At 42.2% G+C, this 22,292-nt stretch overlaps 1 protein-coding gene across 7 annotated transcripts in view; it reads right to left on the reverse strand.

Moving 5' to 3' along the window:
* Nucleotides 1-1,451: 1,451 nt before the first annotated feature.
* The window catches only part of eya1 (EYA transcriptional coactivator and phosphatase 1), a 37,856-nt gene continuing 17,015 nt past the window's right edge, over nt 1,452-22,292 (reverse strand). For all 7 annotated transcript variants that reach the window (XM_068304461.1, XM_068304460.1, XM_068304459.1 and 4 more), the window contains 10 exons: nt 21,676-21,862; nt 20,828-20,970; nt 20,097-20,180; nt 16,599-16,688; nt 7,416-7,474; nt 7,164-7,324; nt 6,835-6,949; nt 6,396-6,517; nt 5,509-5,609; nt 1,452-3,563 (listed from right to left, as the gene is read on the reverse strand). In XM_068304461.1, coding sequence (XP_068160562.1) covers nt 3,483-3,563; nt 5,509-5,609; nt 6,396-6,517; nt 6,835-6,949; nt 7,164-7,324; nt 7,416-7,474; nt 16,599-16,688; nt 20,097-20,180; nt 20,828-20,970; nt 21,676-21,862 — 1,143 coding nt within the window. In that variant the 3' untranslated portion in view covers nt 1,452-3,482. The remainder of the gene's footprint in view (nt 3,564-5,508; nt 5,610-6,395; nt 6,518-6,834; nt 6,950-7,163; nt 7,325-7,415; nt 7,475-16,598; nt 16,689-20,096; nt 20,181-20,827; nt 20,971-21,675; nt 21,863-22,292) is intronic.

Below are 22,292 nucleotides of genomic sequence, written 5' to 3' on the forward strand. Positions count from 1 at the left end.
CAGTTTTATGGAGGGCGGGCACTTTGCTGGGACGTCCTGGAGAGGAATGCCCAACAGAGGACCTGCTAGGTAATGGCCCCTTTATTTCCATAAGGGGGTTGGTGGGAGTTCAGTGAAGATCAGGCCTTTGGAGAATTACAGCATTACTGCAAAGCCTGATTAAAGCACAGGAACACCTATACCTCACCAGAGCAAGCACAAGAAATATTCACCGATCAGCCACCAATTGTACAGCACATCAAAGGATGATAAATCTCACATAGGATCATAGGTCTGAAGCTGAACTGTAAGTCAGTTGAATGACATAAGCTAAATGGACACAAACTGGCTCTTATTTTTATTCCCTTCTGTTTCGTACGAGCAGCCAGAGCAGCTGGCCGACATGCCAGAAACACCCACCTTTTACTTCATAAAAAGTCTAGTCTGTTTGTGTCTGAGTTTTTCAGCCAGGTCCCAGAGCATCAGGAAAACTTATCAAAGAGAACAGACGTCTATTCTGTGCTGTAGAGACAGCAGCACTCCTCTCACAGACAGGCAGCCAGTCAGGACCTTAGACAGTACTTAGTCTTTCAGCTGTTTGAAAGTGGGAAAAGCACATTAGGGGTCATTGTGCTTTCGCATTCTGGTGGTAGCAGTCTGACTTGCTTTGTCCAGCCTGACAGACGTACATGTCTCACTACAGACATCACTCCCACTCCATCTGAAAACATAATTGATCTGGATATTAAATGGGCTGTGCGGCTTTAAATAATATTCCATGCATGCTTAATTCTCCGATGTGGGTTTGGCAGTCGGTAGCTTTCCTCCTCTCTGTCCAGGCTAATGTTACACGCCGGACTGTCCTTACTGTGACCAGCTCGTAAAATCAGGCTCATAAATATTTTTCATGTGTTATTTAAACTAACCCGGTTTGGAGTAGTTGAATATATTTAGATTATGCATAGAGGCTCCATGGACATTTTCGAGAAGGATAAAACTGATACAAATATCGGGCTGATGGTTGTTTTGGTTGCAGGAGTCTCAAGAAATGCATAATTTATTTTATACAATATATTGTTGAAGCAATTGAGGAAATATTGATCAAGAAAAATATTTAACAGAAATGCGTCTTTAAATATAAAGATAAACTCCATTATTTCAATTTTAAAATACAAAGCTTTTGTTGTATAAAGTATTTAATTAAAGAAAGTTTTAAGAATGTGGGTCTAAACTTGCACCAGTTCCAGTATCTATTTGCTTCCTGGTATCAGTCAATCTCTGGGTACTGAGAGAGAAACGCAATGCTACTTCTGTAACATCAAAATATAATGGTAAAAAAACAATTAGTTCAATCAGGCATTCAGAATTTTGCCCAGAAAATAAAACAATTTTATTACAATTTTGTAAACAGTGTGCAAAGTGTTTTCTTTCCTCCTTCGGATTCAAATAAAAATCAGACAAATACATAACAGTTCACAAGTCATTTTTTAATTTAAACACAATCAAATAATAAAGTCAAAAACATCTGTACACATATTTTGCAGACACAACAATCTTTTGCATTTCACAATGAGGCCCATGTAGTGTAAAGTATTTCCAGTTTGCATATATGATTGCAACATAATAAAAAAAGCGTGCTGTATGAATTTATAAAACATTTCCTTTATTTACCTACCATTACCTTGATCTAGCAGCAATATGTAGATGCCCCCCTTGAAGGTTGAAGGGGAAGAAATTGTTTACAGAGCATGGGGTGGGGTGCATGTTAGGGGAGAGAGGGATCCAAACTGAAACGTGAAGGCCAACAGTGATCATGTGCAAAGGAAAAATTAGAAACGCAACAAATTGGTTTCTGTTTAAGAAATTCACAGTCGATAGCACATGTCCTGTATGTTCACAAGCCTCTCAAACTTAGTGGCTTTTCTCTCAAGGTTGATCAAAGTTTCCCCACACACAGATGTAAAAGCGTTACGAAAAGGACTCCATGTGTTTCAACTATTTGAAAGAGGGACAGAATGACAGAAACTTCAGAGTCAAAATAAAAACACTACATAGAAAATTACGCTCGCTGTACAAGATTTTATAGCGCTTGTATAAAAGATAATAAAACCTATTGAAGCCAGTTTTTTAAATCTCAGATTTATTTTAATTTGTTGTTTTAAATGGCTCTCGGGAGTTTTCTGACTTTCAGGCCAGGTCCATAACCTTTATTAGAATTAAGTTTGTCTCGAAATATATGGAATCAGGGCTGCAAGCTGGTGAAACGCCTAAAGGATATAAGTTATGAGCTACCTTTCTGAATAACTAGAAAAAAAAAACCCTCTTTCCATTCAATATATGAATCTAAACAGGAATTGCAGTACGGAAACCTGTTACACTGTATAAAGATGTGACTGAGAACCAAATGAAGGTCATTGACACGTGACATCCATGCTTTTGGTCTTGACAAAATGATTTATCACAAAATCCCATTATCTACATATTTGTTTACTGAATAAAACTTGAACACAACACTTTCAGGCGTCGCACAAGCGTAAGTGCGACAGGATGCTTTTTAGTCTTTTACTTCAATGAAAAGCATTGCCACCTTTGAAGAGCATGTACCTAAATGTATATAAGAAGGAATAGTCCAGTGATTACAAACTTACACACGAAAAAGATTTCCTCTATACACGATTGTCTCAGCATTGTAAATTAAGTTTTGTGAAATTTTCTTAAATTATTAGAAAAACCCTTTTTATTTTCTTGTTGTTTCCATAAGCATCTTCCTCTTGCTGTGGTGGAAATCATAGTATGTTTTAAAGGCACGAGTCTTTGTCGTCGAGGTACCTTCTCGGTGGCACGGCGCCACTCACAAAGTCTCCGTTCATAAATAAGAAGCACAGGACTCCCAGGCCGACAGGTAACAGGAGCAGTTCGTCTGTCTGTCCCAAAAAGGAGAGAGACTAAAAAGTGGACAAACAGGCAAGGATCAGACAAAGGCGTGAGGTGAAGAGCACTAGAGGGACGGAGGAACGTCACCAGCAGTAGTCCTGGGCCTGTGGCGTTACTGTAGCTGAATTCTGTGGTGAGGTGAGGCGAGTCAGGCGAGGCCATCAGTAGCTCTGCTCCTCTCACAGGTGTGAACCCTGACAAAGTCCCGCCACAAACAGGGGCTGTAAAACACTCTGACAGCTTCAGAAACCCGCCAATTCACAGTAACCAGGGCAAGCAGCTGCAGTGCCATAAATTCACCTCTCTCCTTCTCTTCCAGAAAGAAAAAAAAAGTTAAGGGTTAAGACGAAGTGTGACCGTATGTCAGCACATTAACCATGCGCTCAGCCTCCCCCCCCCAGTCTCCTCTTCCTTTCTTCCTGTGTTTTGGAAGAAAAATGCCCGGCAGCACAGGGGGGGCTGTTTCTGAGCTGCAGGGTCTGTGGTAAGCAGGATGGGGCTGGAGGGCTAAGGTGAAAGGTTGCAGGGTGCTGAGGCGGAGCAGGGTGGTGAACGTCTGTGGTGTAGTGCTACAAGTACTCCAGGTCTAGAGCGTGGTGGAGGGCCATGAGGTCTGAATGGCTGGAGATCCTCCAGAAGGGCATGTTGTGCTGTAGGTGACATAAAAACATCCTATTGTGAGGTTTTTTATAGATTTTTTTTATTCAAAAATATTGATAAACCAAATCAGAGAAAAATACGTTTTAATGAATCCTAAAAAAAATTAAAAAAAATTAATTTGAATATTTGAGATTATCTTACTTTTGGATCAATAAAACAAAGAATTTTTAGATGTGAAGATGTTATTCCCAATTTTGCTTCGTAATTCTTAAAAAAACAATAATTAAGACTGAAAAAAATGGGAAAAAAACATTTGCGAGATGTGCTTCTACAATTAACATTGTAGATAAAATGGAATAAAGTCTGATGGGTGATAGAACCGTCCTCCAACTCCACACAAATGAACATCTTTGAATGAACCTCCTTCCTGCCGGTGTGTGTTTAGGACGGTGCAAATGAGCTGTTGTTCCCGAGCAGAGGACGGGGAGAAACCTGAGTCGCAGAGAATGAAAGGAGCTTGTCAGGTAGAGTCCTCGGCTCCACAGTGTGTAGAGCCCATTACCCTTCCCTTATCAAAGGTATGGCCTCTCCCAGGCATATGTTCCGCTTAGGAGAACCTGCACTGACCCTTAAAAAGCTCTTTGCTTTTTGTTTTGTAAATTGTCTTTGCTTTTAAGTTTAAAAGCTGGAGATGTTATCTCTGCCTTCTCTCCCAGGCAACAGTAATAACTGAAGGCAGAATTGTTTCAGGGATTTAGGATTTTTTTTTGTAAATGAAGGAATGAGGGCAGGGAGAACTTTCAGACATTTGCTTTTGTAGTTCCACACAGTGTCACGTCTGATATGTGCCTCCTGAAGGGTCAAATTGTTGTTTTGTTATTTCATGTCTTTTCTGATGTTGACACAGAAACCTTTTACCACATGGTGTGGCGTGGGACTCACACCTCTCAAAGGGGGGAAAACACCTTATCCTTACATCAATGTCACACTCAGACAACTCAAGACTGAGGAAAAATATTTGCATCTTTTTCCACAATCATTTCTCAAGACCGTATTCCCAGGGTGTGTTCGCTTTTTATAACATAGAGCTATTGCTTTACACACTTGTCCAGGCTAAAGGTTGCTACCTCTTCCTAATCGCCGTCTAATCGCTCTTCATCTGTCCTCACGCTTCTGCTCAGTGTTTACTGAGAAACAGGTGAAAAAGGAGCTGGAGGCGTTTCAAAGGGAAACTCTTCCCCGACACTGCGGCTCACCAAAACTGTCAGTGAAATATGCTCTTAGGCCGCTGATTAATTTGCTAATGAATGTTTGCTGTCTGTGGTTTGCATGCGGCATTTGGTATACAGTACATCCAGTCCTGGCAGAAATGCTGAATCCACAAAGTGTGGAGCAACAGCCAGCAGGTAACATTAAAGGGCAATGTCAGATGTCCGCCCCATCAGAACAGATACCGTCATGTTTCCTGGGAGAGCATGTGATATGTTAGCTCCGAGCCTTTTGTGATATATGCCATGTTTGCAGGCTTATCATTGCAGTAGATGTTTAAATTTTCCCAGACGGTGATTCAAGTTTCCTTACTATGTGCAGTGTTTACGATGTGCCATTGACGTGCCTGAAAGGGCTTGCCTAGCATGACACATACAGCATTCACGCTGCTCAGGGCACCAAGTTGGAATATATAATTATGCCATCTTTCCCCTCCCCTACTCTGTAAACCTGAGATGGTGGATGAAGAGCACTGATTACACACTACGGACTTTCTCTCTTGTACTTGGATGCCCTTTAAGAGGATAAAGTAAAGTAAGACTGTTGAGGGCTGGAACGCCAGTTCCTTTCTTTTAAAAACTATGGCAGGTATGTTTTTTGTTCTGCAAGCTTTCATAATGAACTTGTGAACTTCTGGAAAGTACATCTAAATGTCTTCATCTGTGCTCCAAGCTCCATTTTTACAATTTATATAGAGAATGTGGCAGCTATTCTAAGATTTCTTACCTTTTTTGAGCCTTGCTCCTCTTCCACACCGTCTCCAACAACAATGTAAACAACTTTCCTCCCGAACCTTTGAATAACTCTCTCGAAGCAACTCTCCTTCCCTGTGGAGGAGCAGACAACGACATGTTAGTGGAGCGCTACCGGGATGCAAATGGATGCAGGCACATAGACACTTGCAGACACACTAAACACTAAGTTGATTCACGGGGTGACAAGAGCCCCTTTAAACACACCATGTGCACAAAATAGGGCAGAATGTAAACCCTTTCAGTCCAGTTTGGAGATGTGATAAGATCAGACCTCGGATAAAGACAATCTGAAAAGCATTAACTCTGCCCCTCTCCTTCTCAAACATTGGACAAATGGTTAATCACTCTTGCATGCTGCAGGAACTGGTTTGGAGGACCAATGCGCTTAATGCTTTGAGGAGCCCTTAGCTACACTCAGCTCCAATCCAAGTACTGACAGGCCTGAAAATAGTGCGGGAATGAAGCTTGATGTTTATTTTGCATTTGAAACAGTGAGGAAGGGAAAGTACTGGAGGAAAAGGGGGAGAGAAAGGAGGAGGAGGGGGAAGGTTGCTGTGGAATGACATAAATGTGCAGAAGTGGTTTCATATGCAGAGACTGAACAGGAGAGGCCTGGGGGAGGCCCGACGCAGGCCCAGCTCCAGGAAAATAATCCCAGGCTGATTAGGACTATTCCTTCATAGAAGAACATCAACCGTCTCCGATGACTGAATCTCCAACACCATCCGCGCCGCCATCCCCTCCTTTAAGAAGCATGTGTGTCTATACTCAACAAGCTAAAACAGTCACTATTCAGTTCTTAAAATCATGGAACAATCACTGCAAGAGGATTCAAACAAATTCAGACTCAGTATTTACCTATTTTGGTTGCACTATAAATATTCTCAATAGGAAAGACTATTCCCAGGCCGTATAGCAGGACCTTAGCCAGGGCAGGGATGAGCTGCGTGGTTGTCACAAGGATATTCACACAGTTTGACCTGGGGTATAGAAAGAAAGCAAAGTGATGACATCATTCTCAAATCACTCAATGGGAGGACAAAAGAAAATACAGTCTGTTGGAAATAAAGACACTGCAATGTATCATTTGTTTAAAACATGTTCTGCAATGAAAGATTGGATCTCCTTTCCTTTTTAAAGTCACATTTCTTAACACACTTCTAAAGGAAAGCCTGCCCAAAAGACAAATTGGTGCTTTTTAATAGCTTGGGAGTATAGAGTTGACTTATTTACACCATATGCAAGTCCATATATGTGTGGTGTGGGACTGGGTACAATTTTCCTTATGGAGTCCTACCTTGAGTGGATTAATGTTAGTGCTTTCAGTGCCAGTGTTAACCAGGAGTCCGTCAAGGCTTCAATTTCTGCTCGCAATTGCAACCAGGCTTCCCTTTTGGCTGGGCCCAGCAGACCTGAAACGCAGGGTAACATTGTTTAGGTTGGACCAGTCCTCTGAATACCACTGAAATTTTCAGAAATTTACCCTGACCAAGTGGTGGGGTGTGAGTGCTTTCAGTACACACACATGAACATACGCAAACACTCACACAAATGAGGGCATGTATATCTGGAAAGCTTTTTTTTTTTTTTTTTACAAGCAGAGCAGCGTTGCTTGCTGGGGATTACCTCCAACGTTATTTTTGTAGGTGGTGTAGATTTCTTTTACTCGTCGGTAGCGGAAGGCCAGTTTTCTCATCCAGTCCACACCTCCCCTCACGCCTGTGGCCAGACAAAGATTGGCACTGGTCGCCGCTGCATGGAAACCGTCAGCGCCAAAGTTGTACGTACTAAAGTCAAAGACAAGGAAAGAATGTGTCAGCCCGCGTCATGCCAGATTTGCAAAGAGAGGGCATTGATTATTTTGACTATTCATAATACCTCAGATCCTGGCCATTGTCATCAGAAGACACATCATCGATATGTACCTGGTCACATTCCTGGAATAAACAACACATAATAACTTGAGTATTGTAAGAGCAGCATAGTTTGACCTCTATTACAACAGACAGTTATTTGGAAAAGACATGTTCCACGTAATCTTACACAAGAAACTTGTTAACTTGACACCACAATCAACCCCTGCGCCCTGACATTCCATTTTTATCCTTTTGAATCAGTTTTCCACATTTTTCTGCTCAAGCCAGCTCAGTCCTAACGAACACTGACTTCATCAACAGTCACAAAGACCTGCTACCACTAGAGGGGTCTAAAGATATGCACACCCAAACACGCAACTATTTATGCATCCAGTTAAGTCTCAATAACCCTGCCCACATTGGCATTTAAGCCGCTATGTCTGTGAGCATTGATATATACACATACAGTAGAAGGATGGATGTAAGCTGGCTGGATGTATAGAGAGCCTTGGCAGTAATGGTCTGCGTTTGAGTGTGCACATCTCTAAACACATGTACACACTCCTCTTCCCCTTTGGGGGTGCCTGGCTCCTCTTGGAGAGGTAGAGGGATTCTGCAGCTCTGCACTGATTCCGACGGTACACAGTAACACAATCCAGACTTTCTGGTAAATGTAACCTACTAGAAAAATTGAACCTGATGCTAACCGCCAATGAAATTATGACCTCTGATTGCTGCTGCGCCACACACCAACACAGCCCGGGGCTAGTCGGCCAAGCAGCCGGCGAAAGAAGGCAGGAGAAAGCAGACTAAAAATCTGTTATTAGTTTTCCATTTCCACGAGAGCTCTCGTGACCCCCCCCCTCCACTCCAACCACCTCTCTCCACCTCCTCAGCCAGCTTGAAATGTGAGGGAGGTTTGCCTTGGCATTCAGATCAACACATTTCACACTGGGCAGAGCATGCATGAAGTCTTGTTAAGTTACTTTTTTATAAAATGTGGGGTGGCTAGAAGGTTGAACAATGGCCTTGCTGGGAGGATTTTTTTTTTAAAGAATATGACATCTAACTCAATTTATTTCAGCCAGGTCTAATCTAAAATGAAAAACAAAGACTGTATTTAACATCTCTACAAAGCAGTTAGAATAATTTCTCACGGAAGTAACAGGATTTAAGTTGGTTGTGAAACTGCCAAAAGTGTTTAAAGGAAAAGTTTCTCCAATTAAACGTTATATCACAAATAATAAATTGAAACTTGAAGATGAGGATTCCACTGGTCTCAAGAAAGAAAAATCCCTCACAATTTTTTAAGCTTTTTAATTAAGTTTCATCCGGCTGTTAAGACACCAAAACATAGAAAGGACTTCCTTGTTTTAAGTCAATCTAACTGAGGCCAAATGCTGACGTTATTGCATTCCTCTCCAATGCTAGAGCAGGGTAAGGGTAAGGGCTTTGGACTGTAAACCTTTTTTATTTTACTGGTTCCCCTCTGAACAAATTTTTCATCTCCCTGGATTTGTGGGGAGAGGGAGGGGAGAGTGACGTGAGGAGAAACTCAAACCAGCTGTTCTTTAACAGAATTAAAATCTTGACCCCCAACCCCTGCTCTAATGCAGCCGGTCTCTCGCCAAGCCTCTCCCAGCAAGCCCCAAGATCCAAAGAGGAAAAGACTTTGACCCTGTGACCCCTCTCCCCTCCTCTCTGGGACTTTGGCACCCCGATAAGGGGGTGGAAGGGTAGAGAGGTGGAAATGGAGGAAAGCAGCGGGTAAAGGCTGCAGGAGAGAGGGCAAAGTGACATCACATGGAGGAAGATTTGAGACTCATGTTGGAGAAGATGGACTGCCAACTGGACAAGGGGGTTAGATGGGAGATCTTACTTCCATTGGCTTAATCGGATTCAAGACACACTCACCAACATATCTTTAGCAGTTGAATAAAACAGCAATTTGCCCAAGCGTAAGGATCCGCTGTCAACAAACCTGAGGATAATTTATGGTTGCAGCTTATCCCTAAACCTTTTCTCAGACCAAGACCTAAGCCAGAGGTTTTTGGTGTGCTTAATTCTTTAAGTAGTAGAGGCATGTCTGTTTGCTGAGGACAACAAAAACTGCACTCCTGGTTTTGCACCTCATAAAACGCTGTTTCATTGTCCTCCCATTCTGGTGCAAGTGACTGGAATGCTTCCATTATCCAATAATTACCTGTTGATCAGACACAATCAGCTGACTACTACTTTGGTACAGCAGCATTCACTTCCACTCGTTGGGTAAATCATTGCCTAATTGTATGCTGTCTGCTGGATGACAATAGGAGGTCAGGTTTGTTCTTCTGGTCTTATGTGTTTCTGTCAGAATCTCACAGCCAGCAAAGAACAACATAACCAGTCGTGAACAACATTCGTCAGCATGTTAATTATAGGCCTGTTAGAGGTGCCACATCCAAATGTCCAAGATGACCCCAATTTGTAAATATGTCTTGTAATTAAGCCTAAATGCAGTCATTACATCTAAATTGTCAAAGATACCACAGACAGCAAACAACAATGAATTCCAAGGGATAAAAATTTATATAGGCAAAATTTCACAGTAGTTTGGGTTAGAATGTCACGGATTTTGCATGTTTACAGAGATATTTTTTTTCCTTTGCTTGGACATTATAACAGTAGAACTCGGTTCAAGACCTTCACAGAAAAGCATGTGTGACTGCGCCGCAAAAAAAAGAAAACGGGAAGGGGTTATGGACAGACTGCTCAGAAATGAACAATTACCATTCCCAGCTGGGGATAGCATAAACCTCTGCACCGGCTTACTGGGAAATCTGGGAGAGCTAATAGAGGAGGTGACTGTGGGTAATGTCATACAGTAACCCTTACACATACTCATTAGGAGCCACTTCTGAAGACCTCGTAAACACCACAGAGTCATGGATGGTGTAGGTTGAACTCAGTCACGTATAATCGTACAGCGGATAGGTTGAAAGGAAACACTATGGGGTGGGGAATTTCACTTATAGAAGAGCTTGGTCAATGACTCAGTTGCATTTCAACATTTTTAGGAGGATTATTCAATAAAAAAAGTACATAATTTCCAAAAATTTTAAAAAGGCTTTCTACGAAAATCTTATTTAATCACTATCATACAATAAAGTGATTTATTTAAATGAATTCAGGACAAAATAAATCAAATTCATTAGAACTTGAAGTTTCTGTCACTGACTCCATGAATTTCCAAAATAAATAAAAAATCCTTTTATTCATCCAATACATATAACAATAGAATGGCTGGGCTTCAAGATGGTGGCCAGTTTTTGAATTTCTTAGAAACATTTCTGAGCAAATCTCTGTTCAATTGAACTCCCCCATTTTCCCCTCACCAAGCAAACAGTGGTCTGTCTAAAACCTACAATCACCACTAACCCACACCAGATGTTCCTACTGTACTCAAGAGTGAAGACCCTCCACCAGAAGCATCACAATTACGCCAATGCAAACACCACGTCTTTCTGTGGAATCCATCGGTCACAATAAACTGTGTTAATTCAGCTATAGAACATCTTATCTGCATGTCAAAAAAACATAAAACACCCCTAAAAAATGCACGGAAATTAAATCAGAAGACAGGAAGCTTCTGCCTCAGGATACTTCCATCTCTACTTCATTCTCTATCTTTTGCTCGGCCTGTCTCTCTGTCTTTCCACTAGTCTGTTGAAAACTCTTCACTGGGGAGGAGGTTATCAGAGACCTCTTTGTTCCCTTGGCATCTGTCATTAAGCAATCAGCGATGACGGCCTGAGTCTTCCTGTAGCCCTGGAAAGAGCTCAGAGTGGTGACTGCTACGGAGACAGGAAGAAGAAAGACGCGGTGAATCAGAAATGTATGGAACCAAAACACAGAAAGGAGCATGCTATCTAAACTAACTCTTAGACTTGTTTTTCCCATGGAGGTTTAGGTCTGCACCACACAGACAGTACCCACTGGATACAGGGTAATCTGCTCAATCCGCCTTCTCTCAGCCGCTCTCTCTCAGGTGATATTCTGAGGTGGGGGTGGGTGGCCAAACCCACAGTGTGAGCGATAACAGCCATCATCACAGCATTCCATGTGACCCTACAGGCTAATGCCATGTGAAAAAGGCTCATCCATGGTTCGCAGGTTCTCAATACCGTCACTCCACCGGCAGTTGTTGTCATCCCCCCCCCCCACGCACACACACACACTATGACCCCCAGCAACTTCTTCCTCTATTCCCACCACATGCACCCTGTGTGTGTGTGTGTGTGTGTGTGTGTGTGTGTGTGTGTGTGTGTGTGTGTGTGTGTGTGTGTGTGCGTGCGTGCGTGCGTGCGTGCGTGTGTGTGTGTGTGTGTGTGTGTATGTGTGTGTTGGAGGGGGTGCAGAAGGGAGGGAGGACGCTGTGATTACCTGGGGGTCAAAGACAGGATGTGGGTAACAAAGGAAGAGTTCTTCAAACCCACTTCATTCTAATCCAAATCTGTGCTTGAACAACCACGGAATTCAAACAGTGGCAACAAGTAAAGCACAAATATAGTGGGGGTCCGTGCTGGTTTTAGAAAAATTCACACGACCAGGATAATGGATCCAGAGGTACCACGGTATGTATCACTCCTAAGCAGACTGAATATGAACAAAGTGGTCTGTGAAGCACCGTAGTTGGAATGGAAACATTTGGAAAAGACATAAACACCCCACCGGCAGCTAGTGAGAAGTATAAATTAGTTATGTGTGATGGATGAGCTTCTCATCATTTCCTATTTTGGCTTCACAAATCTAAACCCACATCTCTAGGAGAGATATTAAATGCAATATCAAATCTCTGTTATTTCAACATTAAGCTTTAGAGATAGATACATCCACAGAGAAATGATTTAGTCTTGCCAGGTGGAGATTCGTTTCTTTCCTCTTGCACAGACAATGTAATGGCAGGTGCGGCATTTCCCACTTCAATTCAGCAGGATAAATATATTCTTAAATAATTTCCGTCATCATCAGACATTAATGTTATATTTTCCACGCACCCTCAAAACCCGATGAATCAGCTGTGTTAAGATAGTGGGCAGAGGGTAAGGGAAAGGTGGAGCTCTTTGGAGCAACGATTGACAGGGTGGCTTTGAAAGCTCCACTTTCCCTCTGTAGTCCTTCCAAACATATCAGTGGCCCCGCCTGCGGATGTGATGGAGTTATGTCAAGGAGCTTGACATAACCGCTGGATCAGTTGCCAGACAAATGATTAAACCCCACATCAATGTGTGCAGATGTAAAGAAGCCCATCTGACAAAAAAACACCATAAAATGGTGTTTTTAGCACTCGTTGTAATTTGATTTCAGATGTTTAGTGTTGAAATTAAAAAAAATTATATTTTATGTCCAAGGACACAAATGTCTCGACTAAGGGAATTTGTGCAGATGTGGATCAACAGTAACCTCACTGATTTCAGCATTTCATAAAGGTACCTCAAAATGAAATTAGTAATTTTAAAATAAAATCACATATTTGATGCAAACCATACAAAGTACACGTGAAATCTCATTAAATTTTGTACAGCGGTTTTTGAGACAGATTGATCGCACTCCACACTTAAACTGGAATTTTTGGTACCAGTGGAGAAAAAAAAAATCCTACTGAATGATTTTTGATTTCTGTGTTATATTGATGGTATTTAACCAGGAATTATAAAATAAAGTGAATCAATAAACCAGGAATTATAAAGTGAATCAATTTCATGATTCAATGGAATGCTTAAAACTGTTAGTGCTCTTTTTTTTTAGAGGTAATAAAACCGCAGAAACATGCTACCGAGCTGAAATCATAGCTACCAATCATGAGAAATGGAGAGCGCAGTGGGACATAAACCAGTAGAATGACTCATGGTAAAATGGAAAACCATTTCAGCCACTGGGAAAAGGTAGCCGTGCATTTCACAGGATCTTTATGAACAGGCAGCCCCTCGGTGAGAGTGACTGAGGACTTTTCAACTCTGAGACTACAGGCTGGGAGCTATAAATGGTGCTCAGCTCAGGTGTGTGTGTGTGTGTGCCGTTGGGTAATGCTCACTGTTACGCATGCATTCACATGTGTGCTACTTCCATGGCATGTCTGTGCACATGTGCACGATGTGTGAGAGAGTAGCAGAGCACGGCGGCATCAGAGGACTAATTTAAAATGCTTCCACCTTTGGCGACCCCCCCCCCCCATGAGTAGTTTGCCCCCATGCCCTTTATCCTCCAGACAGGGAGGGTTGTTTTCTCACCCAGGGAAGGGGGGAGACAGCGTTGCACGTACCCCACTGTGAGGGGAACACAGAGTCTCGAGGCCCCCGGTTCCCACATACAGCTCGGCGTTCGCGTTTGGGCTGCTGCGGCGCACCTACAGTAAACTCACACCCTGAGTCACAGCAGAGCTGTCAGTCCTCCCAGCGAGCTCATCCTCAGCGGACTTCATTAGACACACCGGTTCAGACCATCAACTAACACCACAATCAGCCCGTAAAACAGTACTTGTGTGAAAACGGCATATTCACTAAATTTAAAAATTGAAACAAGCAACAACATATTTTTTTAAACGACTGGAGAAAACTCTATTCCTTTTAATATTGTTACTCAGAAATTGTAATAAAAGTAATGAGAGGCTGTAGATCATAAATAGGAAAATTTATGTTATTTGAGAAATTATTTGGTGAAGTTTTTCTTTAGATATAACTTTAATTATAAAGTTTATCAAACAGCTTCTTACATAACGAAAATACAGTAAATACACTTGCAATCGCATCCATACAAAGAATATTGCCTTAAAATCCAAACTCCCTCAGTGAGGATCTTTTTGATGATAAATACTGACCACATTGTTCAGACAATACACCAGTCATCCTTTGAAGACCGAGCAGCAAATGGTTTGTGCGCTACGCTTGATAGTGAGGGTTGTGTTTTTGTGTCTGGAGCAGGTTGGGAAGATGTCTTCCGAGGAGGTGCCTTATTTTCGGGACGCACCTTCGATGCTATCCAGCGGTGATTGAAAAAAGAAAGCAGTGATCCAGAAAAAGGTTAGAGGAGAAAGACGAAAAGAGACGAGTGAAACTGATCCCTGTTGACCCCTTCGGCATGCCCTCTTTCTTTTTATGACTTTCCTCTGAATCGTCACTCACCATCTCTATCAACACAATCCAGCCCCCATTCACACACTTGCGTGCGTGCGTACACACACACGCACGCACGCACGCACACAAATTCTACACTTGTTTGCTGGAGCAAAACTTTGACTCAATTGTAAAATCTAGAGACCTGCAAACAACGTTTGTGTTTTCTATTTGCCATAAAAATATTTCAATACTAAACTAATAAAATCAGTTAGACTACACATAAAGAGAAGCTATAAGGACCAGCTTTTACCCATATTTCATTTGAAATTTGTGTGGAGAGGCTGACTTAGACTGCTCGTTCTCAGACACACACACACACACACACACACACACACACACCACTAACTCTGCACCTGTGTTTCTACATAGCCTCTGGGGTCTCCCTTTATGGCTTAGACTAAATTAGATGGACCATATGCATTTCTGCACATGCTTAAATACATAACTGCTGCTGGCTGTGGTATTTATAGTTGGACTCCATTTAGCTCTATTGGAGATGTTGGACTGTAAATTAGCAGGGAGGAAACACAACTGGTTAGGCCTTGCTGAGAACTGGTGCTTAGCTAAAACTGGCCCATCTGAGTTTAAAAGGAGTGATCAATACATCATTCAGAAAATGTCACTCTTCCTTTGCCATGATCATTAATGACAATCGGTGCACCGGAGCAGTGAAGGCTAAAGAAGTCTGACCTCCAGAAAAGCATTCTTGGTGCAAACCATGGACTATTTCATTGAGCTGGAAACATAGTCGAGGCTTTAAAGTGTCAAAATAAAATCTAATTTTTTGTCAGTGAGATAGCGCAGAAGAAATACATGCGTTCAATTTTTACATCATTTTATAAGCAGTCTGAGCTGCCAATTCATCTGTGAACATTTTCATCACACATGAAAAGAAATCAAAACACAGGACAGATGTTGAGCAAAAACCACATTTAAGTGTTGTCACAAACTGACATTTTTTCAAATGATTGGGGCACATCTATTAAATAAAGTGCAGCTACAATGGATTCTACATGGCGGTGGCATAAGGAAATATTTAACCAGCCAATTGCAGCCAATTAACTTTGATCACAATGACTGCGTTTGGAATCTCAGTCACTCGCTTGTCTGGGAGAGTATGAACATTTTCTTCCCCTCTCTCCCTCCTGTTTTTCCTACTTCTTGGGTTTGCTTCGTGTTGAAGCCGAACACGCTGGTGAGTAATGAGACTTGGCAGACTGACCACAGATCTCTTCACACTCAAGTATCAAACAAAACATTTCCTCTACTGTGAGGTCAGCATCAAGCAGGACACTGAGGAAAACGCTGGGTCAGTGGGATCAAACTCATTGAGAGAAAGAGGTGGCATGGACAAATGTCACAATAAAATCCCTGAAACCACCGTTAAAGACCAACAACTTTCAGGTAGGGGGTGGTAAACATTGAGGTAAATTGCCTTTTTTATTGCCAAAATTGATAAGAACAGGGTATAACACCTAGAAAGTACTGTTTGTCCCAAATATGCCCACAAACTCAGACACTACACCACACACACAAAATCACCCCACTCTTGATCCCACTATTCTTGTGACCCAGGGGCAGATTTTTACTCTGGCCGTACATGAATCAGGCATGCAAAGAGACATGGGAGGGGAAGCAGTCAGGGATTTCACGCTGTGACGGAGGGGTTTGCGGTGTAGGTGGACAGCGACACCAAGCACAGCATGACACTCCTAGAGACAGAGCGGCCACAGAAACACTAGAGCCTGACAAATTGAGCTGGTCGCTATGGGAGTGGAAAGGAGGTGAGGGGTGGGCGCAGGGCTAGTGACCCAGGGATGACAGAGACTGACAGCATATGTAAAATTCATGGTTCACCCTGAGCTCCAAGGCAATACTTCACTGTTACAAGATTGAAACTTTGGTTGCTGCTTTCACTAAAATCTTAATAAACTGTTCATGCACTCCTGTTAAAGAATAAAAACTCTTCTGAGCATTAAAACCTTCACAAAATAAAAAATAAAAAACAGCTTTGTGCAGAAAGGTAAAGAAAGCACTGAAAAGAGACAAACCTCTAAGTCGTTAAAGAATAAATGTGAGTCGGCCAAGTTGAAGATCATTTCTTCCATCCTCAGGCCCAATGATACAGATGTCGGTGGATCCTAAAACACACACACACACACACACACACACACACACACACACACACACACACACACACACACACACACACACACAAAAACAATTACAAGATATCTTTTTCTTTGAAAATATTCCAAGTATTTTGCTTCATTGTAAAACAATAAAAAATGCTGTTCTGTCTTAAGTCACTAAAATTAACAGAGTCCTTTTAAATTCCTCAGCAGGCTGTTCCAGTAAAAGAAGACATTAGGTGGACTTGAAAGTTTCAGCCTCTGTTTATGACCCGTCCAGAAGGGACCAGAATAGTCATCAGAAATGCCACAGACTTGAATGAATGCAGTAAAAGCATGTGTCTTCTCAGGAGGGGTGGTCGATTTAGAAGAGTCGGGGTCACAGTCTCATCGTAAATAGCCCATTCTCCACATACTTTTGCTGATACATCATCTGATTGCTCTCTAGGTAATATATGAACACAATCCCCCCTAAGAGCAAACACTTTAAGGTTTTTATTAATAGTTAAATAAAAATAAGCATTAATGCTCCCATAAATCGACACGTCTACAATTTTTCCTGAAATCATGAACTCTGTCAGTAATCTGACACTTGTTGTAATGGTGATAGGGTTGCACTGTCTGTAAGATAATACCTGAAGAGGAGTGAACTACTCTCTAAATAGTTAATGAGTCGGTGACAATATGTGCAGTTTCCTTTTATAAAGGACAACAAATACAACGTCAGTGCATTTTCTTCCATAGCTGTAAAACTTGTGTTAAACACATTTACTTTATAGATTCAATTCAAGTAAAAACTACATTAATTGCACATTAAAATTAATTATCTACCAGGAAAGAAGTGCTTTCATATTTTGTTGATGCACAAATTTAATTTCTTTTTGTGTTAAAACTCCAATCGGTTGATTGTCTTCAGCAAGCGAAGGATGAAGAGAGACAATGACAGGCTGTGGTCTTCCTGCAGCTGGGTGACACAGGACCAGTAGCTGGGATTATACAACTAAACCACCTGAAGACACACCTGAGCTTTCTGCTGATTAGCTGTCACAACCCACAATGCTTATGTTTTCACTAAAATGACAGGACAAACCACACAAGTAGATTCAATCCCCACTTCTAGAGACTTCTCCTTCCTCTTAACCTCCCAGTTTGAATCAATCTTTCAGTTAGAATTAATAAAAAATAATTAGTCCCTCACAGCAGCAGGCTACCAGCTCCCTACCCCCCTGGTACTTCTGGGTGATTTAGCATTATGGGATAGTCGGTGGGAAAAGGCAGTCTTCTCTGGCGCAACTGAATCCTCTCCAATTAAATCTAAACAATCAGTCAGTGAGGGAGTTAAGAATACAAGCAGGCCAGAAGGCCAAAGTGTTGCTGCTGTCATTGCTTCAGCACCACCTGTCCCAAGATGTCAGTGCCATCCATGGGGGCGCCAGCAAGCCCCCCTCCTGACTCCCTCCCTTTCCTCTGAGCCCCCTACCAATAACAACCCTCCATCCCCACCAACTTTAAGCTCCAGCTCCGAACAGCCCAATGGCAGCACAGCTGGCCTCAGCCATCAGCTTTATGGGGGTGAGCTGCCTTGATGCCAATTAAAAGAGCTGATAAGAGCGGCAGTGTGTTTGTGTATGAGGGAGAGAGCGAGAGACAGAGACCGGGTGAGAGAGAGAGAGAGAGACAGGAAGAAAGAGCGTGGGAGGTCAGAGTGAGTGAGAGAAAGTGTGGATGTGCATTCGCTCAGATACACGTCTATTTATAGTAAGCATGGCGTGGCTAAAGGGGAAAACTGTTTTGCAACTTTTCATGTTTATGCCATTACAAGAAGGATGATATGAATGTTGAGGGGTGGGGGGTGGGGGGTGTGGTGTTTGTTGTCGTAGGTGACTAGTTGTGGGGGATGTTTGTCTTCTTCACTTTCTTCTCTGAGGTAGTTTCAAGATCTGTGTGTCTGATATGCATTGAGGCAGTGTGCTTTGTGGTTGTGTCTCCCTCTTACTGTTGCTTTAATGTGATGCTGTCAGCAGGTTAGATCATAAAAAAATGGACAATGATGGACAGAGGAGGAGAAGAAGAAGGGAAAAGAGGGAACAACAGAGAAAACAGGCCGTGAGAGAGACTCTGGCGGCTGTCACGTCTCATATGAGGTCTGATGGAACGGGCCTTTATGGAGTCAGGAGTGCTTCCTGTTCAGAGGAGCACACTGGAGACCCTCTGTGTGTGTGTGTGTGTGTGTGTGTGTGTGTGTGTGTGTGTGTGTGTGTGTGTGTGTGTGTGTGTGTGTGTGTGTGTGTGTGTGTGTGTGTGTGTGTGTGTGTGTGTGTGTGTGTGTGTGCTCCCATATTCTTGACTCCGTCTTTGCTCAGCATGCAGGGCTGAAAAATAAAGTCAATAAACAGTGGAGGGTCGTGGGGCAGGCCTCTTTCACCCCAAAAACAAAACAGTGCCCCCATCAAACACCCCCTTAGATCAGAACAAAGGCATAGAGCATGGGCCGCAGACGCTAAGCTCTATGACACATGAGGAGCAATATGTCATTACTCAAAACCAGACACAACCACCATCAAAACAACCGACAATCTCAGACAAAACAATATGAAAATTTCAATTATTTATTTTCCTAAAATTTATCATTTGCGTTTCTGTTTTCATAAATCCAGTGGGGGGAATAAAACCAGATTAGGGCCAATTAAAACTAAATAGAAAATAGAACCAAAACAAAGCCATGAGAAGAGGATCCTGCCATATTTCCCAAATTGTTAGTTTTGAAAGTTTAAATTTAGAATAATTTACATGGAACAGCAAACAGCAAAGCCTGGAAAAGTAAACTGTTCTACTTGTTTATAAGGGGACATGTGTTGGAAAATGGCCTTCCAATGTCATATGTTTGTTGATATTTATACACAGATATGTAATGTACTTCTATTTTGAATTTCCAATTAAAGCAGGTTTAAGGGAACCTCCGTGTGAGTTTTGTGTGAATTACATTTGGTGGGTTCAGTCGCTGGCGCTCGTCTCCAGGGAGACCCCTGCCTGAGAAGGATGGATTGAGAAGCACTTCATTAAACTAACAATGTGGCATTTCTGAAGGAGAAAGGAACACTTAAGATGTGTCAATAGACATCCAGAGTGCAACTGCTGTGAGTCCCTACAGCCCAGCCCTGACCAGCCACGCATAGCCCAACAGCTGCAAAGAGCAGTCAAATACTTGACAAGCCTCATTGGACCTATTAAAAAAAGAAACAATTATCTGTACATCGAGTTCCGCTCTAACATCTCACAATGGACTCAAGATAGAGTGAAATCTATCCTTGGTTGATTCCCCCACTTCCCCTTTGCCTCTGATCCTTTCCTTCTTTTAATATTTGTGTGTTTTTCCGATAAAGTGCACCGTTACTGTCATAGTCTGATGTCACTCACCCGTCCATATCTGTTAGCATAAGAACCCGTGAGCAAGGAATGGAAAACGATGATTGTTTCATCCAGGTCCCAGATGAAAACTCGCTGGAGAAATGGGGTGCAGAGAGGGAAGAAAGAAACAAAGAAAAACAGAGAGAAAAGAGGCAAAATCAATGGTGCACTCTGTCGGGCTGCAAGGTGATCCTCCTGGTCAATAGGCCAGGAGCGTGTATTTATGCGCCACAGGGACCAGGATCCATTTGCTTGGTTTGGTCACCGCAACACTCCTCCCATCACCCCACCACATGCTTTCCATCTCCTGCCCTTTACATTAGAGTAATCAATAGTGACAAACTAATTAACTAGATATGTTAACATGCTATGATGTCAGTGCTATAATGGGCGCTATTAACCATGTTCAAATTCATATCATATTAATGAGGTACCTTTGTTAGTGTCTACTTCTTGATGACCAGAATATATATTATTCTCTTTAGCGATGAATCGCTTAACCCCATGCCTTATTTATTCACGAGGTATACATGAGAACTTTATAGAAAATATGAGCCAAGTGATGTCATAAATTCCACAATCCATCAATAATGCATTTATAGTTAAGCAATCAAATATTTAAGAATTAATGTCCATCAAGTGTTAAAGCTGGTGTGGCAGTCATGTAGTAAGTGGATTAGTGTCCATGTACCTCAGACAGGGAGAGGCTGTCTGTCGCCAAGGTAGCGGGCTCACCCTACCTCAAGGTCGGAGTCAGGCGGCGGTGATGGGTTGTTGTTCCTTCTTCCCCGGCCACGTGACTTTCCATCCGAGGCCCGGCGCAATCGATCTGAATCTGAATCTTTAATGGGGGTTGATGGACTGTGGATGGTACTGTACTCTCCTGAAAGGAAGCAAGGAAGGAAGAAGGATAGTATACGAAAAAGAGTATTGAAGATGAGCTCTTGTTTGCTTTTAGCACAGAAATGTAAGCAACTATTTGTCTTGATGCAGTACAGACAGCTTCCTGGCGGCAGTTTTTAATGATTTGGCAGGCATACTGGTAACAAACTCATATCAGCACTCAGTTGCAGAACACATACTAAAAACTACTGTGTCCATACTGATTTAATAAACAAGCGGTAAGAGAGTGGAGGCCAAATAGAAATAGCAGAAATGTCATTCATCTAAATTGGATGACTGTGAATAAAATTATGTTCACTTAAAGCCTGATCTCTTTGGTGTCGATTGATGAAAACTCAAATGCACTCATAAAATTTTGAATGACTTATTAAGATATAATCAGTGCTCGATTGCCAAATGATGCATTAATGTCACTTATGATTATGGGAAATTTAACATCTGACATTAGTTTCAGCTTCACATTCTCTTGTTTGCCACAGTGCAGCAAACTGACTGGAAACGTTTCCTATTCCTATTTTTTATCTGGGTTAGCACAAAGAGAGATTTTTGGCGTTCAGCTCATGTTCTCTTATCAGTAACACAAGAGTTCAGCAGCCCACTGACTGATTTAAAAAAGATAAATAGCAAGATGAAACTCTGATTTCCAGGTTACACAAAGCAACCTGCTGCCTGTGGTTTTATTCACCTGCAGGGTTCTCTGTAAGAGCCTGGCTGGTGATGCCAGTGGGTGGCTCCTGGAGGGTGTAGGTGGTCGTGGTCGAGGGTGTGCTGGGGCTGGTGTTGTTACTTGTCATGTAGGGTGAAGTGTAGGGTGAGTTGTTGTAATACTGAGCATATTGCCCCTGACCGAAAGCTGGATAACTTGGGTATTCCTGTGAAAAAAAAGACAGATGGAGTGGGGAAATGGTAAAAAAAAAGGACGTTACAGTTGGATAAAGATAAGGCAAATGGAGAAAAACTGGGAGATGGAGATATCTGTAGTGTGGTGAAAGAGGTGAGATTTAGATCAAAAAGTTGGAGCCAAAGAGACAGAAGGTAGTTGAACAAAAGTAGGAGGTTTGGCAGAGTAATGTGAGATATGCCCTGCACCAGTGTTGCTACTTTACAGCACAGATTCCAAAAACATAAATGCAAACACATGTCTGTTCTGTCCTACATCTGGACAGCGATCTATCTTGTTTTTCTCCCCCTCTTTCCTTTCCTCTATGGCATAAGACATTTGTGTTGGAGGAAGTACAGTAGATAATCCTGCATACAAGGCTTTTGATATGCTGAGTGTTTTATGTCTGAATGTGTCATGGA

Source organism: Antennarius striatus, chromosome 20, assembly GCF_040054535.1.
Source record: "Antennarius striatus isolate MH-2024 chromosome 20, ASM4005453v1, whole genome shotgun sequence".
NCBI classification, from domain to species: domain Eukaryota; kingdom Metazoa; phylum Chordata; class Actinopteri; order Lophiiformes; family Antennariidae; genus Antennarius; species Antennarius striatus.